The sequence below is a fragment of the Bos grunniens genome, chromosome 12 (assembly GCF_055505025.1).
Source record: "Bos grunniens cultivar Pamir isolate PY7600 chromosome 12, Bosgru_T2T1.0, whole genome shotgun sequence".
Taxonomy (NCBI): Eukaryota; Metazoa; Chordata; class Mammalia; order Artiodactyla; family Bovidae; genus Bos; species Bos grunniens.
Genome location: NC_141176.1, coordinates 72,939,623 through 72,959,425, shown reverse-complemented (window position 1 = coordinate 72,959,425; position 19,803 = coordinate 72,939,623). Strand labels below are relative to the sequence as shown.

At 39.0% G+C, this 19,803-nt stretch overlaps 1 protein-coding gene across 3 annotated transcripts in view; it reads right to left on the bottom strand.

The window, feature by feature from the left end:
- The window catches only part of LOC147361890 (ATP-binding cassette sub-family C member 4-like), a 162,588-nt gene that overhangs the window by 10,542 nt on the left and 132,243 nt on the right, over positions 1-19,803 (bottom strand). For all 3 annotated transcript variants that reach the window (XR_015138358.1, XM_086330209.1, XM_086330210.1), the window contains 3 exons: positions 14,527-14,616; positions 11,066-11,238; positions 10,555-10,660 (listed from right to left, as the gene is read on the bottom strand). Coding sequence is in view for 2 of the 3 variants with exons in the window: in XM_086330209.1 (XP_086186335.1) it covers positions 10,555-10,660; positions 11,066-11,238; positions 14,527-14,616 (369 nt within the window). In the remaining variant the exon portion in view is untranslated. The remainder of the gene's footprint in view (positions 1-10,554; positions 10,661-11,065; positions 11,239-14,526; positions 14,617-19,803) is intronic.

The following is a 19,803-nucleotide window of genomic DNA, read 5'->3' as shown; positions in this document are numbered from 1 at the left end:
ACTTTCTGCCATAAGGGTGGTGTCATCTGCATATCTGAGGTTATTGATATTTCTCCCGGCAATCTTGATTCCAGCTTCTGCTTCTTCCAGCTCAGAGTTTCTCATGATGTACTCTGCATATAAACTAAATAAGCATGTTGACAATATACAGCCTTGACATACTCCTTTTCCTATTTGGAACCAGCCTGTTGTTCCATGTCCAATCTAACTGTTGCTTCCTGACCTGCATATAGGTTTCTCAAGAGGCAGGTCAGGTGGTCTGGTATGCCCATCTCTATCAGAATTTCCCACAGTCTCTTGTGATCCACACAGTCAAAGGCCTTGGCATAGTCAATAAGGCGTAAATAGATTTTTTTTGGAACTCTCTTGCTTTTTTGATGATCCAGCAGATGTTGGCAATTTGATCTCTGGTTCCTATACCTTTTGTAAAACCAACTTGAACATCTGGAAGTTCACAGTTCACGTATTGCTGAAGCCTGGCTTGGAGAATTTTAAGAATTACTTTATTAGCATGTGAGATGAGTGCAATTGTGTGGTAGTTTGAGCATTCTTTGCATTGCCTTTCTTTGGGATTGGAATGAAAACTGATTTTTTTCCAGTCCTGTGCCACTGCTGAGTTTTCCAAATTTGCTGGCATATTGACTGCAGCATTTTCACAGCATCATCTTTCAGGATTTGAAATAGCTCAATTTGAATTCCATCATCTCCACTAGCTTTGTTTGTAGCGATGCTTCCTAAGCCCACTTGACTTCACATTCCAGAATGTCTGGCTCTAGGTAAGAGATCACACCATTGTGATTACCTGGGTTGTGAAGATCTGTTTTGTACAGTTCTTCTGTGTATTCTTGCCACCTCTTCTTAATAGCTTCTGCTTCTGTTAGGTCCATACCATGTCTGTCCTTTATTGAGCCCATCTTTGCATGAAATATTCCCATGGTATCTCTAATTTACTCAAAGAGATCTCTAGTCTTTCCCATCCTATTGCTTTCCTCTATTTTTTGCATTGATCACTAAGGAAGGCTTTCGTATCTCTCCTTGCTCTTCTTTGGAACTCTGCATTCATATAGGTATATCTTTCCTTTTCTCCTTTGCTTTTCACTTCCCTTCTTTTCACAGATATTTGTAAGGCTTCCTCAGACAGCCATTTTGCTTTTTTGCATTTCTTTTTCTTGGGGATGGTCTTGATTCCTGTCTCCCATACAATCAGTCCTGTGGCCACTGCTGAGTATAACACAGGTAACTATATCCAATATCCTGTAATTATCTATAATGGAAAATATTCTGAAAAAATATATACATATTTTGGTGAATCATTTTGCTATACATCTGAAACTAACAAAATATTGTAAATCAACTATATTTCATGCTTACACGGAGAAGGCAATGGCACCCCACTCCAGTACTCTTGCCTGGAAAATCCCATGGATGGAGGAGCCTGGTAGGCGGCAGTCCATGGGGTCGCTAAGAGTCGGACACGACTGAGTGACTTTGCTTTCACTTTTCACTTTCATGCATTGGAGAAGGAAATGGCAACCCACTCCAGTGTTCTTCCCTGGAGAATCCCAGGGACGGGGGAGCCTGGTGGCTGCCGTCTATGGGGTCACACAGAGTCGGACGTGACTGAAGTGACTTAGCATAGCATAGCATAGCATAGCATCATGCTTACAAACAGGAGTAACACACAGCCAAAACACATTTGAGGAACACTTAAGTAAATTTTCATTAATTTCTGAATTGATTCTGCAAACATTTATTTCAAATTTAAGTGCAATGATGGCACTTTGCTAGATGCTGTGGAAGATGAAATCACATATAAGCCACAGACCCTGCCCCTAGGGAGCCTGTACTGAGAGGAGAGAGACAGAAGAAAATTTCAAGTGTCTATCATGCAGGGAAAAAAGCACAAGAAGGGTTTAGTAACAGAAGACATGACTTCTGGTCAGAGGTTCTGAGGATGAGCTTCAAGGAGGAGAGAGGGCAATGAACTAGACCTTGAAGAAAGGACAGGCATGAGCATTCAGAAACAGGGGTAGGTGGAGAGTGGTCTTTCCAGACACATGGACTATCATGGGCCAAGTGTTCTGGAGATGAGCCTGGCAGCTCCTTAAGGACAGAGTTATGTAGTTTTCCTTGTTTGCTGTTGCATCTCAGGGCCCTAGCATTGTACAAGATGAGTTACGGGCACACAGTACATGCCGGTTGAAAGTTCAATACAAATGAAACTAAATTCAGTGTGTGACTGGGTGAGCGGCCAATGGTGTGATCTGTGAAGACTACAGGGTGAAATCAAGGGGAGGATGAGTCCAGCTGGCATGGCAACAGGTAAGGCAGGGGATACAGGGATTACAGGATGAGGGATGTGGACCTGGAGGACCACATGCCTCAGGTTGATGGCTGTGGACAAGACGGAGAGTGAGAGGGGAAATGAGGGAGGGACAAACCAGGGCTCAGGATGGAGGCTTCAAACTCATTTATGTCAAATACTGGAAAAGATAGAGAAGAAAATAGAGAGAGAAGAGGAGGAATTGAGAGGAACAGGAGTGCAGTGCAGCCAGATATTCCAGGGAGCTGTCCTACACATAAAGATTAAATGGAGCCACTGCAAGATAATCTGATTAGTTTTCATTGGCAGGATGCCATCACTGATAATGGAGTGGCTGCAGGGAGAGGTGGGGGCAGGAGAGGCTGGAAGAAAATCCTAGTAAGGAAAGATGCCAGGAAGAGTTTTCACTACGGTGACAAACATTAAAGGGAGATCCCATTAGGGACAAATAGAGTGGGGAGGTGAAGATCTGAGTATTAGACCTCTGATTTTGGCTGCTAGGTGACACAGGGACAGTTGTTCAGCCTTGGAAGTTGGGTCCCTCATAAAATGGGTTCTTGTGATTTTCTCAGTGACTGGACACTCAAAATTTTTTCTTAGGTCCTGAAATAATAAATCATTCTTCTTACCCATGGAATGATGAATGCTGGGTCATGGTCACTTCCATAATTGCTCTCCCAAATCTGCTGCTTTTGCATGTAAGCACCCCCTTCATATGCACATAAGCACCTCCTTCATAAGGTATTTCTTCTCCCTAATTGTGCTCTCTACTTCCATATTAGTTATTTTTCCTCTAAAAACTTGAATGCAAGCTCTTGGCATGTTTTTGAAGGAGATTTCTCTTCTGAAATGTTCTAACTGTATCCTTGTAGATGCTTATGAAAGAAAAATTCCATGAAGGTAAAAAACAGAATTTAAGTAAAGCTCTAGTTAGGTTTGAGCTGTTTTTTTTTTGTTTGTTTGTTTGTTTGTTTTTCAGGTGGGTATATTACAACAGTTTCTGGGTTTGATTTCTCCGGCAAAAATACTTAGCAGAGATTTGAGCAGAGGAAAAGAGGTAAAGAATATGCATAAGATTGTTTACAAATAGAAGAGGTGGAATTTGAGATTCCTGGTCCTGGTTTTGGTCCTTCATCATTCATTTCCAAAGAATAATGGCAGACAGTGAAAATGTTGAACACAGACAGGTCACTGTTACAGCAAGTGCAGATTTTTATCTGCCTCCTTTGCTCATGCTTCTAGGGAGAACGCAGGTGATATGAAGACTGGAGTGTGCAGAAGGGAGGGTACAACTATGCTCTTGGCTGAAGAGAAAACAGGTCACAAGCACCCAGTGAATCCTAAGAACTACAGGAAGAACCCATCTTTTAACACAGAGACAGAGGTGAGTATTAGGAGAAAGAGGATTTCTAATTTATCTGTCTTTTCCCACTGTTTTGGAGGGAGTAAGAAAGATTAAATTAGCTGTCCCTATGACTCCATTATGTTTAATAAAATTAAAATTGAGAGACCATCTTTATAAAATAGAATTCTGAAATATTAATGGTACTTAATGAACCAAAGTTGAGTAAATCCCTTTGAAGGGTCAACACAAAAACAAAGCTATTAACCAAGTCAGTTGTTTCCCAACAAGTCTTTTGCTTAATTTATTTAGAGTAAACAAAACTACTTCAAACAGCTGAGATAAGAAAAGGAGCGAAAAGCAAAGGAGAAAAGGAAAGATATAAACATCTGAATGCAGAGTTCCAAAGAATAGCAGGGAGTGATAAGAAAGCCTTCCTTGGTGATCAATACAAAGAAGAAAGAGAGGAAAAGAATAGAATGGGAAAGACTAGAGATCTCTTCAAGAAAATTAGAGATACCAAGGGAACATTTCATGCAGAGATGGGCACAATAAAGGGCAAAAATGGTATGGACCTAAAAGAAGCAGAAGATATTAAGACCAGGTGGCAAGAATACACAGAAGAAGTATATCAAAAAAGATCTTAATGACCCAGATAACTGTGATGGTGTGATCACTCACCTAGAACCAGACATCCTGGAATGAAAAGACAAGTGGACCTTAAGATGCATCACTATGAACAAAGGTAGTGGAGGTGATGGAATTCCAGCTGAGCTATTTCAAATCCTAAAAGATGATACTGTGAAAGTGCTGCACTCAATATGCCAGCAAATTTGGAAAACTCAGCAGTGGCCACAGGACTGGAAAAGGTCAGTTTTCATTCCAATGACAAAGAATGTTCAAACTACCACACAATGTACACATTTCACATGTTAGCAAAGTAACATTCAAAATCCTTGAACCTAGGCTTCAATAGGATGTGAACCAAGAACTTCCAGATTTGGAAGCTGGATTTAGAAAAAGAGGAACAGGAGATCAAACTGCCAACATCTGCAAGAGAATTTCAGAAAAATATCACCTTCTGCTTCATTGACTATCCTAAAGCCTTTGAATGTATGGATCACAACTGTGGAAAGTTTTTCAAGAGATGGGAATACCAGACCACCTTAGCTGCCTCCTGAGAAACGTGTATGCAGGAAAAGAAGCAATAGTTAGAACTGGATATGAAACAACAGACTGGTTCCAAGTTGGGAAAGGAGTACCACAAGCCTGTATATTGTCACCTTGCTTATTTAACTTCTATACCAAGTACATCATGTGAAATGCCAGGCTGGATGAAGTACAAGCTGGAATCAAGATTGCTGGGAGAAATATTAAAAACTTTAGATATTCAGATAACACCAGCTTTATGGCAGAAATCAAAGAGGAACCAAAGAGCCTCTTGATGAAGGCAAAAGAGGAGAGTGAAAAAGATGGTTTAAAACTTAACATTCAAAAACTAGGATCATGGCATCCAATCCCATCACTTCATGGCAAATAGACGGGGGAACAATGGAAACAGTGACAGATTTTATTTTCTTGGGCTCCAAAATCACCACAGAGAGTGATTACAGCCTTAAAATTAAAAGACGCTTACTCTTTGGAAGAAAAGCTGCAACAAACATAGACAACATCTTAAAAAGCAGAGACATTACTTTGCTGACAAAGATCTGTATAGTCAAAGGTATGGTTTTTCCAGTAGTCATGAATGGATGTGAGAATTGGACTACATAGAAGGCTGAGTGCTGAAGAACTGATGCTTTTGAACTGCAGTGTTAGAGAAGACTCCTGAGAGTCCCTTAGATTGCAAGGAGATCAAACCAGTCAATCTTAAAGGAAATCAACCCTGAATATTCGTTGGAAGGACTGATGCTGAAGCTGAAGTTCCAATACTTTGGCCACTGATGTGAAGAACCAACTGATTAGAAATGACCCTGATGCTGGGAAAGACAGAGGGAAGGAGGAGCAGGGGACGACACAGGATGAGATGCTTGGATGACATCACTGACTCAATGGACATGAATTTGAACAAACTCTGGGAGATGGTGAAGGACAGGGAAGCCTAGTGTGTGGCAGTACATCAGGTCGCCAGGAGTCAGTCATGACTGAGCAACTGAGCAACAACAAAACAAAACCCTACCTTTCTGTTTTTGTGCAAATATATTCATCACTGAAACAAAATGAACTTGTTACAAGAAATGACAACCCACTCTAATATTCGTGCCTGGAGAATCCCCATGGTCAGACAAGCCTGGGAGGCTACAGTTCATAGGGTGGCACAAAAATCAGACACAACTTAGCAACTAAACAACAACAGCTTCAGCACCTATAACCACAGGACTTCATGGTGACAACCCTGTTGGTTATGCCTGTTATCAACATCTGTCACCTCCCCAGCCCCTCCCTCAGGCTGGCTGCCTGCCCTCTGGAGCGTCAGGTTTTGCAGCAGGTTGACTCATCTCACGTCCACATTAAAGCTTTCAGAACAGACAGTCACCTGCTTTACAAATCCAATATCCCTTGGAGATATTCAGGGTTCAGTTCTGGAATATCAGAATATAGTGAATATCACAATACAGTCAGTTACACAAAATTTCTGGCTCCCCAGGCTGTATAAAAGTTATATTTAGACTACACTGTAGCCTAGCAAGTGTGCAGCAGCATTATGCCTGAGAAAACAATGTACAGACCTTAATTTAAAAAATAATTTATTGCTAATGGGTGTACCTATGGGTGATTCTTGTTGATGTATGACAGAAAACAAAACTCTGAAAAGCAATTATCTTTCAATTAAAACTTAACTAAAATAATAATAATAATTTATTGCTGAAAAACACTATCACTGTAGACTTCAGCAAATAACACCGAAGATTGCTGATCAAGTACTCTTGAGAGTACGTGCCTGGAGAATCCCATGGACAGAGGAGCCTGGTAGGCTGCAGTCCATGAGGTCGCTAAGAGTCGGACCCGACTGAGCGACTTCACTTTCACTTTTCACTCTGATGCATTGGAGAAGGAAATGGCAACCCACTCCAGTGTTCTTGCCTGGAGAATCCCAGGGACGGGGGAGCCTGGTGGGCTGCCGTCTATGGGGTCACACCAAGTCGGACATGACTGAGGAGACTTAGCAGACACAGACACGGAGTGAGCAAATGCTGTTGGAAAAATGGTACCTATAGACTTTCTCGACTTGCTGACAAACCTTTAATTTGTAAAAACAAAAAAAATGTACTATCTGAGAACTTCAATAAAACAAGGTATGCCTGTACCTCTAAAGCAAGCAATAAAGAAACTGATTCAAAAATCAAAGGTTTGAAAAATAACTATTTGTTATTTGTGATGATTTGCTGAATTGAAAACCAACTGGTAATCAGAAGCTCTAGATCAAAATATAAGATCTACACCTGGGGTGATTGGAGCACAGAGGACAATTCCCAACTCTGAAGCTGGGGGATGCATGTCTCTTAGTCCTCTAAGGTCTAATCCTGCTGTTCCAACAAGAGGAGTCGGCAACCACAAACATTTCAGACCAAGATGTAAACAAGTGGCTGAGTTTACATCTCCTGGTGGGACCTCCCTGTGACATCACTGATGACCTCCATCAGGGACCTTTAAACTGAAGGTCTCCCAACATAGGAGTAGGAAGGGCAGCTCCACACTGAAGGACAAGGTCATCATGGAAAACAATAATTTTGTTTTGTCAAAAAACAATGACATCCAGTCATTGCAAAGGTGATAGGCTCCAAAGAGAACCCTCACATGTCTCTTCTCTCTCCATCTTCCCCATTCACCCAGATGCTTGGTCTCCACACCCAGACACCAGCATCGATTCCTCTCTCCCCCTTCAGGTCCCACATTCAATTCATCACTTGGCTCCTCTTCCTTACCTCCCCCAAATCCAACCATCTCACCATTTCTACTGCAGACACCTTAGTCTCAGCCACCAACAGTCAAGAGAGGGCACAATTGTGAGAGAGAGGGAACACTGCATTTGGAGAATTGAAGACCATCAATGGTTTTAGCTGTAAAGGAAGGAGGGGGAGCAAAGTGGGACAGAACTAGAAAGGTGGAGAGGGTCCAGGCTGTAAATTGCTCTGTTAAAGCATGTTAAAGATTCGTACACTGATCAGTTGAGAAAAAATTGAGGTTACAGAAATTTACCAGAAGATAGGCTTCCCTGGTGACTCAGATGGTAAAGAATCTGCCTGCAATGTGGGAGACCCTGGTTCAGTCTCTGGGTTGGGAGGATCCTATGGAGTAGGAAATGGCAACCCATTCAGTATTCTTGCCTAAAACATCCCATGGACAGAGGAGCCGGGCAAGCTACAGTTCATGGGGTCGCAAAGAGTCAGACATGACTGAGAAAGTAACACACACAAGAAATTAAAGCATTAAACGAATTGAACATACTTTGATAACAACCACAAAGCTGATTGGTTCAGGGGATACAGATGTTCACATCTGTGAACCAGGTGCTGAGGGATAAGACTGAGGGATGACTAGCGGAGAGGCTTTCAAAACTCTGTCCTTCCTCACTGTTTCCCTAACCAATCACACATTTCAAGGTGACAATATTTCTAAGAATTAGATAATAAAAATAATCTGCTACTATTAATACTGGAATACCAAAAATAAAGCTGCAGGGTACATTTAGGAACAAAGAATTTATTTGAACAGACCCCTAACTGAGCTAGATCAAGCAAACTTTCTGCTGCTGCCTCTAAAGCCTGACAAAGGGCTTGAAACCGGTAAATTTTACAGCATTATTTACTTATTATGGAAGAAGGATGCTTTGGGGGACAGTCTTCAAAATATGCAGTGCTAAGAGATAAGAACAACAAAGCAACAAGAAAAAAGGAGAAATGAAAGGCTACTTTTCCAATTAGCATTCAAGAACACAAAATGAGGGTTTAAGACTACTAGGTGCTAAAAAAACATTTCTGGAATTTGAGCTACTCTACTGTAGTCTTGGAATTTAACCCAGTGCCTCATGAAAGTTTGCAGGTGGAGTTGGCTTCCTACTGAGTTGCTCTAGTCTGGACAACTGGCTACACTACTGGAGCCTAGAGTATTCCTGTGGTTGGGGATGCCCCACTCCTATCCTTGGACTCCGTGGAGCTCACTTCTCTGTATGTCCAGCTCAGTGAGTGAGGCTACAGGCAGTGCTTCAATCCTGACAGCCTGATATCTTATCTACTCAGTGTCCCCACTGATGATCCATCTGACAATGCATGTGAAATCGGAGGCGGGGGTGTGGTGGTGATATTCCAGAAACCGTCTAAGAAATCAAGAGACAGTTCCGATATCATAAGACATAAGGAAGTTTGGATGTTACTGTTTATTACATCAAAATACCTAAATATATCTTTCATTCTTTTGGACTGACTTCCCTTGTGGCTCAGACAGTAAAGAATCTGTCTGCAATGCAGAAGACCTGGGTTTAATACTTGAGTTGGGAACATTCCCTGCAGAAAGGAATGGCTACCTACTCTAGTATTCTTGTTGGAGAATCCCATGGACATAGGAGCCTGGCAGGCTACAGTCCATGGGGTCACAAAGAGTCAGACATGACTGAGTGACAAACACAGCCTTTTGGGATTATATGCAGCCAAAGGTTTTCCTCTGAGCCATGCTTTCTATATCATTTTATAAAGCCACACACTAACATTTACTGAAACTCAGCAAGCAGCAGAGGGAAACAACAAAAAAAGAAGATGAAAAGAGATAAGGAATAGAGGGAGGAAGGAAAAGAAAATAAGGAAGGAAATATTAAATTACTGAGAGGAAAGAGCCAATCAAATCTGGAGGGAAGATACTAGACAGATGTCCAGAGACCAAAGCTTGGAGCCTACTGCATGTGCAGTGCCTAGACCTACTGTGTAAGAGACTGATTAGTTGTTTATCTAGTCTCTCGCCTTGATTTGCCTTCCTTTCTAAACTCTCACCTGTGATGCACAGGTTCAGTCTCTGCAAGTCAGATTTCATAGGCTCTCTGGCAAGCTGGCCTTTTTCAGGTTGTGCCAGTAAGCGGGCACTAGAGGGAGACTGAAAGTGGGACAGAGCTAATGTTCTATCTGACTTGGCTGTTCCTGCAGCGTCACCTCAGCAGGGGGACCTGACTCCAGCTCCAAGCTTCCATTAGCACATGGAGAAATAGCCGCATCCTGCTTCCTCAGCACGTAAGACCAGCAGCTGGGCAGTGACCTCTCCTTGGAGGCTTGAGCACCAACTGTAGGGGCTCTCTTCTGAGTTCTTAGGTCTGAATATCTGTCCTAGGACATGGTAGCCGCTTCCTAAAATCATTACCCCAGTGTTTCCTTTCATTTTTCTAACCTCCTATTCTTATGTAGCAAATTTCCTATATTAAATCCTTTCAGTTGAAATACTGTTTTTCTCACGAAGCCCTTTCTTCTCATGGACTCCCTTCTGACAGAAAGAGCTGAAAAATTCTGCAACCTTAGCCAACAACCTCCTGGCAATCTAAATGAGAGGTTAATTTTTTGATTAAGGGAATCAAAAAACACTGAAACAACTGTGACACAGTGAAAATGACTGTGTTCTAGCCTCTTGAAATATGAAGCTACAACTTGGGTTTGGAATATTTTCATGACTGGATGTCTTAAAAAATAACAATTCAAATATATTAATATTATATGAAAATATAAGGTTATTGGATATATTATTTAATAGCACATTTTGAAAGTAAAGTTAATTACTCGAGTTATTTTCAGGTATGAAAAGAGAAACCAAGAGAAGATTAAATTACTGGAGGTTTCTATCAAGTTTTACATGGAAGGATCAGTGCAAAATTGAATATAAGTGAAAACAACTGAAATGGTGTGGGTCTTACCAGTATCCGTTCACAGTCAATAACAGTGCTCAACCTGTGTGTGATGGTTAGCACAGTGCAGTCAGCAAATTTCTCATGGATTTTTTTTTGTATTAACTCACCAGTTCTAGAATCAGAGAAGTTGATATACTTCAGTGAAGACAGGAAAGGCAGACAAGAGTTAAAAATTAAAAATCAATGCTTTAACATATAATCTTGTTCCTAAAAAACTAACTATAAAAAGTCTATTTAGAAATTTACTATTTTTCATAAAATGATGGAAAATAGTCTTCCCTTGAAATTGCTTGAAACTATCAGAAGCTGAAATCCAGCTTCCTTAGGATGCCTCATAACAATATTAACAGCATATAACTGTCTTGCTTTCTTCCTTTGTTTTCCTTTGTGATTAACATTATTAAAAGATATCTGTGGGTCAAAGAGAGCATAGAAACACTTTTCAGCATCACTAAATGTTTTCCATTTACTACATTTACAATTTGGATTCCAGGTTTCATGGACCTCAGCTCCATACCTTGGATCCACATTGGATGTGGCTTTGTCAAGAATCAATATCTGATTTTTCCTGAGAATAGCCCTAGCAAGGCACACTAGTTGTCTCTGTCCAACACTCAGATTCAATCCTGATTCTGCTAATTCAGTATTCATTTCACTAGGCAGAGCTTTGATGGCTTCTTTAAGTTGTACCTGTGGATACAGAAAGAACAAAATTTTGAAAACAAATGACTGCTGAAGTAGAAAAGCCTCTTAGAATGTTAGAGCTTTGAAGTCCTCATGACTTCTTATGTATCTTACATATACAGCCCTGTGATGGGAAAAGCTGTTTCCAGTTAGTGTTCACTGAGAAAGATGGTTGGTAGAGTCAAGTCAGGACAGAAAGATCTCAGTGTCCCCCCATCCCTGCCACATGCCATCCACCAACAACCCCCAACTAGGAATTAGTTCAGAAAGTCTCAAAAATTGAAGCTATTTCTCCCAATGTGGTTTAAACAGAAAATCTAAAAGGATCTTTATGGTTTAATCAACTTTACCAAAGTACATTTTGCATAAGAGGTGGTACATTAAAAGGAATTAAAAAGAAAAATTAGAGAAAGTATGGTTCTCTAAAGATATAATCTTATTAACAATTTACAACTTTTTAACATTTAAAATAATACAAATTTAAACAATGGAAAACTCCATCTTATGCACTAGTAATCCTGGGACACTTCCCAAGCTTAGTCTATAAATAGTGGACCAGTCAAGTGCATTTTCTTCAATATCATAAATGTCTTCCAGTGAATGAAAACTCACAAAAACAAGATAAAATATTACATTTTATCTCCCCCACAATATGGATATATGTGATGTTTATACTAATCTATCTTCATAAAATAATACTCATAAGATTAAAAAAACAAATCTTTAACCACCAAATATAATCTGAAAGAACACTTGGTGGTAGGGGTCAGTTCAATGAATATTCATTTTGGAGAAATATTATGGAGCAAGAAGCCAATTCAGGCTGTATTTAAAGTGAAAGAACAAAGAAGAAATACACTTCTAATTAAGAAACCAACAGATCGATGGCCAATAAGTTATGTGACACGGTACAACGTCAGATAACAAAACACCAAGGGTGAATGAGTAGCATTTTTGTGATATCCTAAATGCTGGAGCACTTCCATGAATGTGATCCTGAACTGTGCTCCTGATGGAATCCAATCCCTAGAAAGCAGAATTCTGAGTCAGGATTAAACATGGTATTGGTATTTAGTGACAGCATACAAGGTGTACAAACTCTAAAGGGTAAAATTTGAATTGTGGTGCAAGTGGTTGGTCTTTGTTAAGACTGACATTCTAACTTCAAAGAAATAATCTCACACTTACTCCTGAGTTGGATGACATCACAAAACTAATCTGGTTTTTTTTCTTTTCCTTCAGGTTGTCCATATCTGCTTCATGACAAATAAGAGTTGTAAGGGGTAGTGTTTTTCATAAAATACTGTTTTCTGAGACACTGCATTTATTTATGAATCAGGAATAGTTATGAGATAATATGAATATCAAAGCTCTCTGTAGTGTAATCATAAAATCAAGGTATAAAGTATTAGAATGGAAGAAAAGGGCAACAGATGCAGTAGACAATAATAACTAGAAGTTACAACTGGAGAATCTGAACACATTAGACGATAGTGTAATATTACTGTTTTATTTCTTATTCGAGATAATTGTGTTAGATTATGCAAGAGAATGTCCTTGAAAAGGATAGAGATTGTGTCTCTTGATGACTGTGATAGACCCAGAATCTGCAACGATGCTTAAGAAGCTCTCAGAGATATTTGTTAGCAGTGTGAAGGCAGAAGTGAATCTCATCATATGACATATCTGTTCCTATAAATTAGAAAGTAAATCCATATAGACAGTTTACATATAACACTACTATTACGTGTAAAAGGATTATATTCTAATAACAATTTTTTTTTACTGGCTTTAGAATATCACATCACACTATAAACTGTGGAAAGCATATAAAAAGTTATAATTTAAGGAAAGTGGAGCAAATAATACTATTCAAAACTGTACATCTCAATATGAAATACTTCAGATCATTTTTGAGGTTGGGAAAATAATGGAATAGAGCAAAATTGAAAAACAATAAACTGAACTTATAAGGTACCCTATTTCTGTTATCATAAACATTTTTAAAGTAACCTGCTGTGTAGTGTATCTAATAGGTGCCAACACTTCTCACAGGAGGTTAACACAGGTGTCAGATGGTTCCCACATTTCATGGAACCTTACTTCTCAAAAAGAAAGACTGTTGTGGGCTGGAAGAAGACAGGGAAATGCAATCAACAGATGGGGAAGAGCTTTTACTAGAGCAGGGCCAGCAATAAAGGAAGTTCACCTAATACAAGGCCCAGGGAAATGGACATGTGACCTGTTGCCACCACAAGGACTGAACCATGTGGTTCCTGATGCATAGGCTGCTGACGCCCAGGTTTCTGGATCTTGGGTTCCTGTGTGATGAGACACACTTGTGTCCTAACAGAGATACTATTGATGCTGGATTTGTGTAACACAAAATTTTTTTAAAGAAATAAGCTATACTTCTCTGAAATGAAGAAATAAACCAAACATTTAGTACCTATTTATCAAGTGCTACGTTTTAAAAGCAAAAGACTGAACTAGGTTCCATGAGAGATTAGAAGTCTGTCTATGGTTTAGAAATCTAAAGTTTCTGCCATCAGTAGAATCAATTTGCAAAACTAGGGCTAATACACAAAATAATTAGTATTAAAATATACAAACCAACAGCAACTTAATAGTCAAAATTTTTTCATGCAAGGGTAGGGAAATTCAGTGAAGTAGGGCAAGGGGAAACACAGCACAAATAACAGAAACTCCTCTAGAAATTAACGTATCTATATAAAACTGAGCCAAAACACCAGGGTTCTGTTACCTGCATTCATGCTGCAGCATTAAAATGATATAATCGCCAATAAGTAATCATCACATTCCAACTAAATAATTTACTTTTATAAACACTTCCTTATGAAACTTCATCGCACTGTATTGGAATGATCTTGTTTATCTTTCAGTTAATAATGAAAAACTAGTGTCTCCACTTAGATAGCCCCTAAGGCCAGAGGAATAAAATGAACATTGGAGGGTAATTAGGGTAATTAATTTACTAGGTCACTCATAGAATGTGATCCCACAGTTTTAATGTCTAGTGTAATAAGCTCTGTTAAGGACAAAATAATGTATCTAGTTGCTTGGGATTCTATAGAAAAAGCTAAAATGAAAACATGAGGAATTATATTATTGGTTTTCATTATCAATATACACATTTTAAGTGTACCCATCTCATCACTGTTCTCCTGGAAAGTAAACAGTTAAAATGATAAGCTTCCCTTAATTACTTGCAATGCTATGAATGTACACACACAGATACTGATGCTAACAAGTTAATAACATTACATAAATTACCTCTTCTAAGACATTCCACAGTTCCTCCTCCAAATACTCATTAAAGGGATCCAAGTTTTTCCTCAGTGTTCCAATGAATAAAACAGGTTCCTAAATACCACGAAATAGTGAACATTAGTACCTTAGTCTCTTTTCTTTTCTTTTTTTTTGTTGTCTCTTTTCATTTTAAACCAATGCTTATAGAAAAGAATGAAAATACAAAATATCAAAATTCACTGCAATTATTAATATTAAAGTTACAAATGTATGTTTACAAAACAGTATCTCTAAAATAATTTTCCATTGTACAAAGTGTGCTATAAAAAATCCTCTGGACTATTAAACACTAAAAGAAGAAAGTGTTTAAGAAGTATTTTCATCTTAAGAAAAAATAAATTAAGAAAAGAAAGGAAAATTTTATTTTTTAAAAAAATTTGCCATTCTGGTAATAAATATCTGGTTAAACACACACACACAAACTGACATTATAATCACATGAGAAAGTTTACATCAAGATCTACATAAATTAACTGTCAATCCTGGTGTGACTGGGAAACATCAACTGCATGATTAGTTGAGGCTTATGCTTCAAAGCAAAACCATTCAGTATTTATACTTTGGCAATGAAGAATAAACTAGGTTACTTTCTCCATTGGTCAGACTGTCTTCTAGGATCTGGAAATCTCTCCCCAGGTGTGAATGGAACATCCCCACACGTTCAAAGAGAACGTCAGCTCCTGGGGCCTGAGGCACCTCTGTCCGTGGAGAGATCACCTCTGATTCTGCATCAGCTGGTCCCCACGTTCTCTCACCTGTGCGTCAGGATGACCTGCCTCACAGAACCTCGTTACTAACTGCAAGGCCAGGAGGACCTGAAACCCACTGTGATGTGAGCCATAATAAAATGATTTAAATAGCTTTTCCTATTCATCTACCTATTCATCATCAAGAGGAGCCACAAGTAAATTACACTGGAATCATATACCTCCTGAGTTTCAGGAGAGAATATGTACATAAGCTCATGTAGACAACTTACATTTTCTTCTGGAAGGCTCTAGTAAGCCAGGTCATAAGAATATGGGCAGCAGAGAAGAGCCCAACTGGCTCCTTTCAGTGAAGGGGGCAGAACAAGGGGAGGCACACGTGTGGGAACAAGAGGAGACCTGACTCTTCCACAGTGCCCGGAACTGCTCGGAATCACCAGCCTCAAAATCCTGCCTGGTCTTGGGGCTGGAGTTTCCTTCTAACTTCATGAAAGTCTGAGAAGATGAAGAAGACAAATATTTCTCTTCCCTAGTCATGATGAAGAATGATACTTTAGAGAGCCTCCCATACCTTCTCTCCCTATTGTCTCAGTTTTAAGTCTAGTGATCAAGAAATGAAAGCAGAAGGCACAGGACAGTGTGCCACCAAAAGAGATATATCCCTAAGGAAAATCCAAAATTAAAAATATACTATGTAGGGAGCTTCATTTGCACAAAATTGATTAAGTGACCGATAAGCTTACAAAGCATTGAAAATCACCAGAAATACACATTTCAAAATGATTATTGAATTGAACTGAAAAATCCAGAGACTCAAATTTAAAGTTTCCCCTAAAACTCTTGAATTTAGAAACAAAGATTAACACCCATCTAAGCAATAGTACGAGTTCCTTGTCAGGAGAATAACCATCATTGTACCTCATATTTTTATAAAAACTTTTTACTCTTTGTAATTTTCAATCCCCCATGCAGGCGATTTCTCATCCTTTAGCTGTTATCTATGAACTTTACACAAACAACTGGCGAGGTGAGGGGAGGCTGGTCTCAGTGTTCCTCGCCCTTCTCTTCTCCATCTTCCCTCCATTATCCAGGTCCTTTCAAGTAAGCAGGTACTCCCTGAATGTAATCTCAACTGGCATTCTTCCTGGGGAATATACTTAACTACTTCAGATCTTGAGCACAAAGGACGCATACACTTCAACTACCTGTTGTGTTTAAGGAAATTATTTAGGAAAAGCTTTCATTTTTGCTTTTTCCTGAAACTTTGAATACAAATTGAGGAGTACTTCTTAAGAACACAGTATTCAACTTTTTTTTTTTTCTGTTTTGATATGTAACTTCTGTGTATTTAAAAAAATAAAGTATTCATCTTTTAAAGTTCCCCTGAGGACTGATGGTCTATGTCCCCACTCCCCTGTCTCTGGTTCCTACTCAGGTCCTTGCTGCCATCACATCTCCCCCAGTTCTGACCTGTTCATGGCAGGACCAACAGTGATGGGGATAAGCCTGGGAGAGACAGATGACCCCAGAAGCTTGCCGCTGTTCCCAGGATCACAGGTAACAGGGATTCGGGGAACATGATGTGGACCTGGCTCACCTGAGTGGGGCAACTCAAAGAAACAGTACTGGGCTCCCCCTTCTGCAGAGTCTGCTCTCAGCTTCCTAGGCTGCTTAAATCAGGGTGTTGACACACAAGCATCACTGCTTGCTACTCATTTGAGGGGAAGAGAGATGTACGTTTTCTGCACATAGACAAGTTAACTTCAAGTAACCAAACCAACAGACTTTTCTCCATCTCGGAGCCAACAAGACACTGTAAAGACAAAGGTCTCTTGGCTGGGGAGGGGTAAGATTTTGAATATCTTCTCCTGACACTTATTAGCCCATAATACATAAATGAAAAAGCCCATTTCAAAAACTGATATTCTCCAAAGGAGACTCAAAACAGGAGGAGTCATATCGTCTGACTTTACTAAACTTTTGTTATGTTTTGGGGAAAATATCTCATGAGAACATCATTCAGTTTAACTAACATTTATTGAAAACAAAAAATAAATTTGGAGTCAGACAGTTCTAAGTTCTGATTCAACTTCTCATTAGTTATTAGACTCAGGGTAAATTACTTATCTTTCCAAGACGGTTCCATTACTGGAAACCGGGGTTAGCCTTGCAAGGCTGCTGTGACAATCTGACACACAATGAAGTTCCTGATGTGATGCTAACATGGACCAGGAGCCCAGCCCAACAGGGAGACAGGCAGGGACAGTGTTTGTCAAACTTCAGATTGTGCATTGTGATCATCATTTTGTCTTTTATATGAAGTAGAATAGAACTGGCATCACAGAAAATATCAGAGCACAGAGCAATAGTAATGTTGTTTTGTGACATTTTTGTTTCTGTGTGTGTGTGTGCGTGCATGCACATGAAATCATGATATGAAGCAGTTCTATCAAGGACCACAGTCAACAGCCACCTGAAGTCTTGCACAAATACAGTAATTTGCTTCTCAGCCTCTGGAGTTGGGAATCTCTTTAAATTTACTTTGAACCCTATAAGTATATTTTGGAAATTAATACATTGCTGATCATGTCATTTACAAATATTTTCTTCTTTTCCATAGGTTGTCTATTTGGTTTTTTTAAATGGCTTCCTTCATGCTATACTTTTAAGTTTAACCAGGTCACATTTGTTTATTTTTGCTTTTGCTTCCATTACTTTAGGGGTCAGATCCAAAAAAATAGTGCTGGGATTTATGTCAACGAGTATTCTGCCTATGTGTTCCTCTAAGATCTTGTCTTACTAAGTATCTTGTCTTACAGGTCTTTGCTCATTTATTCATTTTTACTTTATTTTTTATATGGTATTAGAGAATGTTCTAATTATTTCTTTTTTAATATTTTATTTTATTTTTTAACTTTACAATATTGTATTGGTTTTGCCATATATTTTACATGCAGTCATGCAGATTTCCCCACACTTTTTATTGTAGAGACTGTCTTTTCTTTATTACATATTGTTACCTCTTTTGTCTTAGATTAACTGACCATAAGTGCATGGGCTTATATCTGGGTTTTTTACCCTGTTCCATTAATATATGTGTCTGGTTTCTGTGACAGTAACATACTTTTTCATTACTGTGTCTCTGTAGTATAGCCTGAAATCAGGGACTGTGATTCCTCCAGCTATGTTCTTCTTTCTCAAGATTGTTTTGGCTATTTGCGGTCTTTTCTGTTTACATACAAATTTTTTAAATTTTTTTTGTTCTCGTTTTGTGAAAAATGCCACTAGCAATTTGATAGAGATTGCATTGACTCTGTAAATTGTCTTGGGTAGTATGGTTATTTTTAACAATATTGAATCTTTCAATCCAAGAATACAGTTTATCTTTTCATCTGTTTGTATCATCTTGAATTACTTTCATCAGTGTCTTACAGGTTTTGTATACAGGCCTTTTACCTCGTTAGGTAGGTTTATCCCGAGTTTTTTTTCCCCTTTGATGTGATGTCAATGGGATTGTTTCCTTAATTTCTCTTTCTGATACTTTGTTTCTAGTCTACATAAATACAGTCAATATCTGTATAAACAATGGCTTATACAGCTCAATATCAAAGAAACAAACAACCTAATCAAAAAATGCAAAGAAGACTTAAATAGACATTTCTCCAAAGACATACAGATGGTCAACAGACCCATGAAAAGATACTCAGCATCACTAATTATTCAGTTCAGTCACTCAGTCATGTCCAACTCTTTGCGACCCCATGAACTGCAGCATGCCAGGCTTCCTTATCCATCATCAACTCCCAGAGCTTGCTCAAACTCATGTTCATTGAGTTGGTGATGCCATCCAACCATCTCATCCTCTGACGTCTCCTTCTCCTCCCGCCTTCAATTTTTCCTAACATCAGGGTCTTTTCTAAGAAGTCAGTTCTTTGCATCAGGAGGCCAAAATATTGGAATTTCAGCTTCAGCATCAGTCCTTCCAATGAATATTCAGGACTGATTTCCTTTAGGATTGACTGGTTTGATCTCCTTGCAGTCCAAGGGACTCTTAAGAGTATTCTTGAACATCACAATTCAAAAGCATCAATTCTTCTGTGCTGAGTTTTCTTTATAGTCACTAATTATTAGAGAAATGTAGAGCAAAACTACAATGAAGTATCACACCTCACACTGGTTAGAATGACCATCATTTAACATCCACAAATAATAAATGCTGGAGAGGGTGTGGAGGAAGGGGGACCCTCCCCCACTGTTGGTGGGAATGTAAGTTGGTACAGCTGTTATGGAAAACAATATGGAGGTTCCTTAAAGAATTGAAAAAGAGTTACTGGGTGATCCAGCAATTTCCCTCCTCAGCAAATATCTGGAAAACATAAAAACTCTAGTTCAAAAAGATACATGCACCCCAGTTTTCACAACTTTTCTATTTACAATAGCCAAGGTATGTCCATGGACAGATGAATGGATAAAGATATGATGTATACACACACACACACACAGGAATATTATTCAGCCATAGAAAGAATGAAAT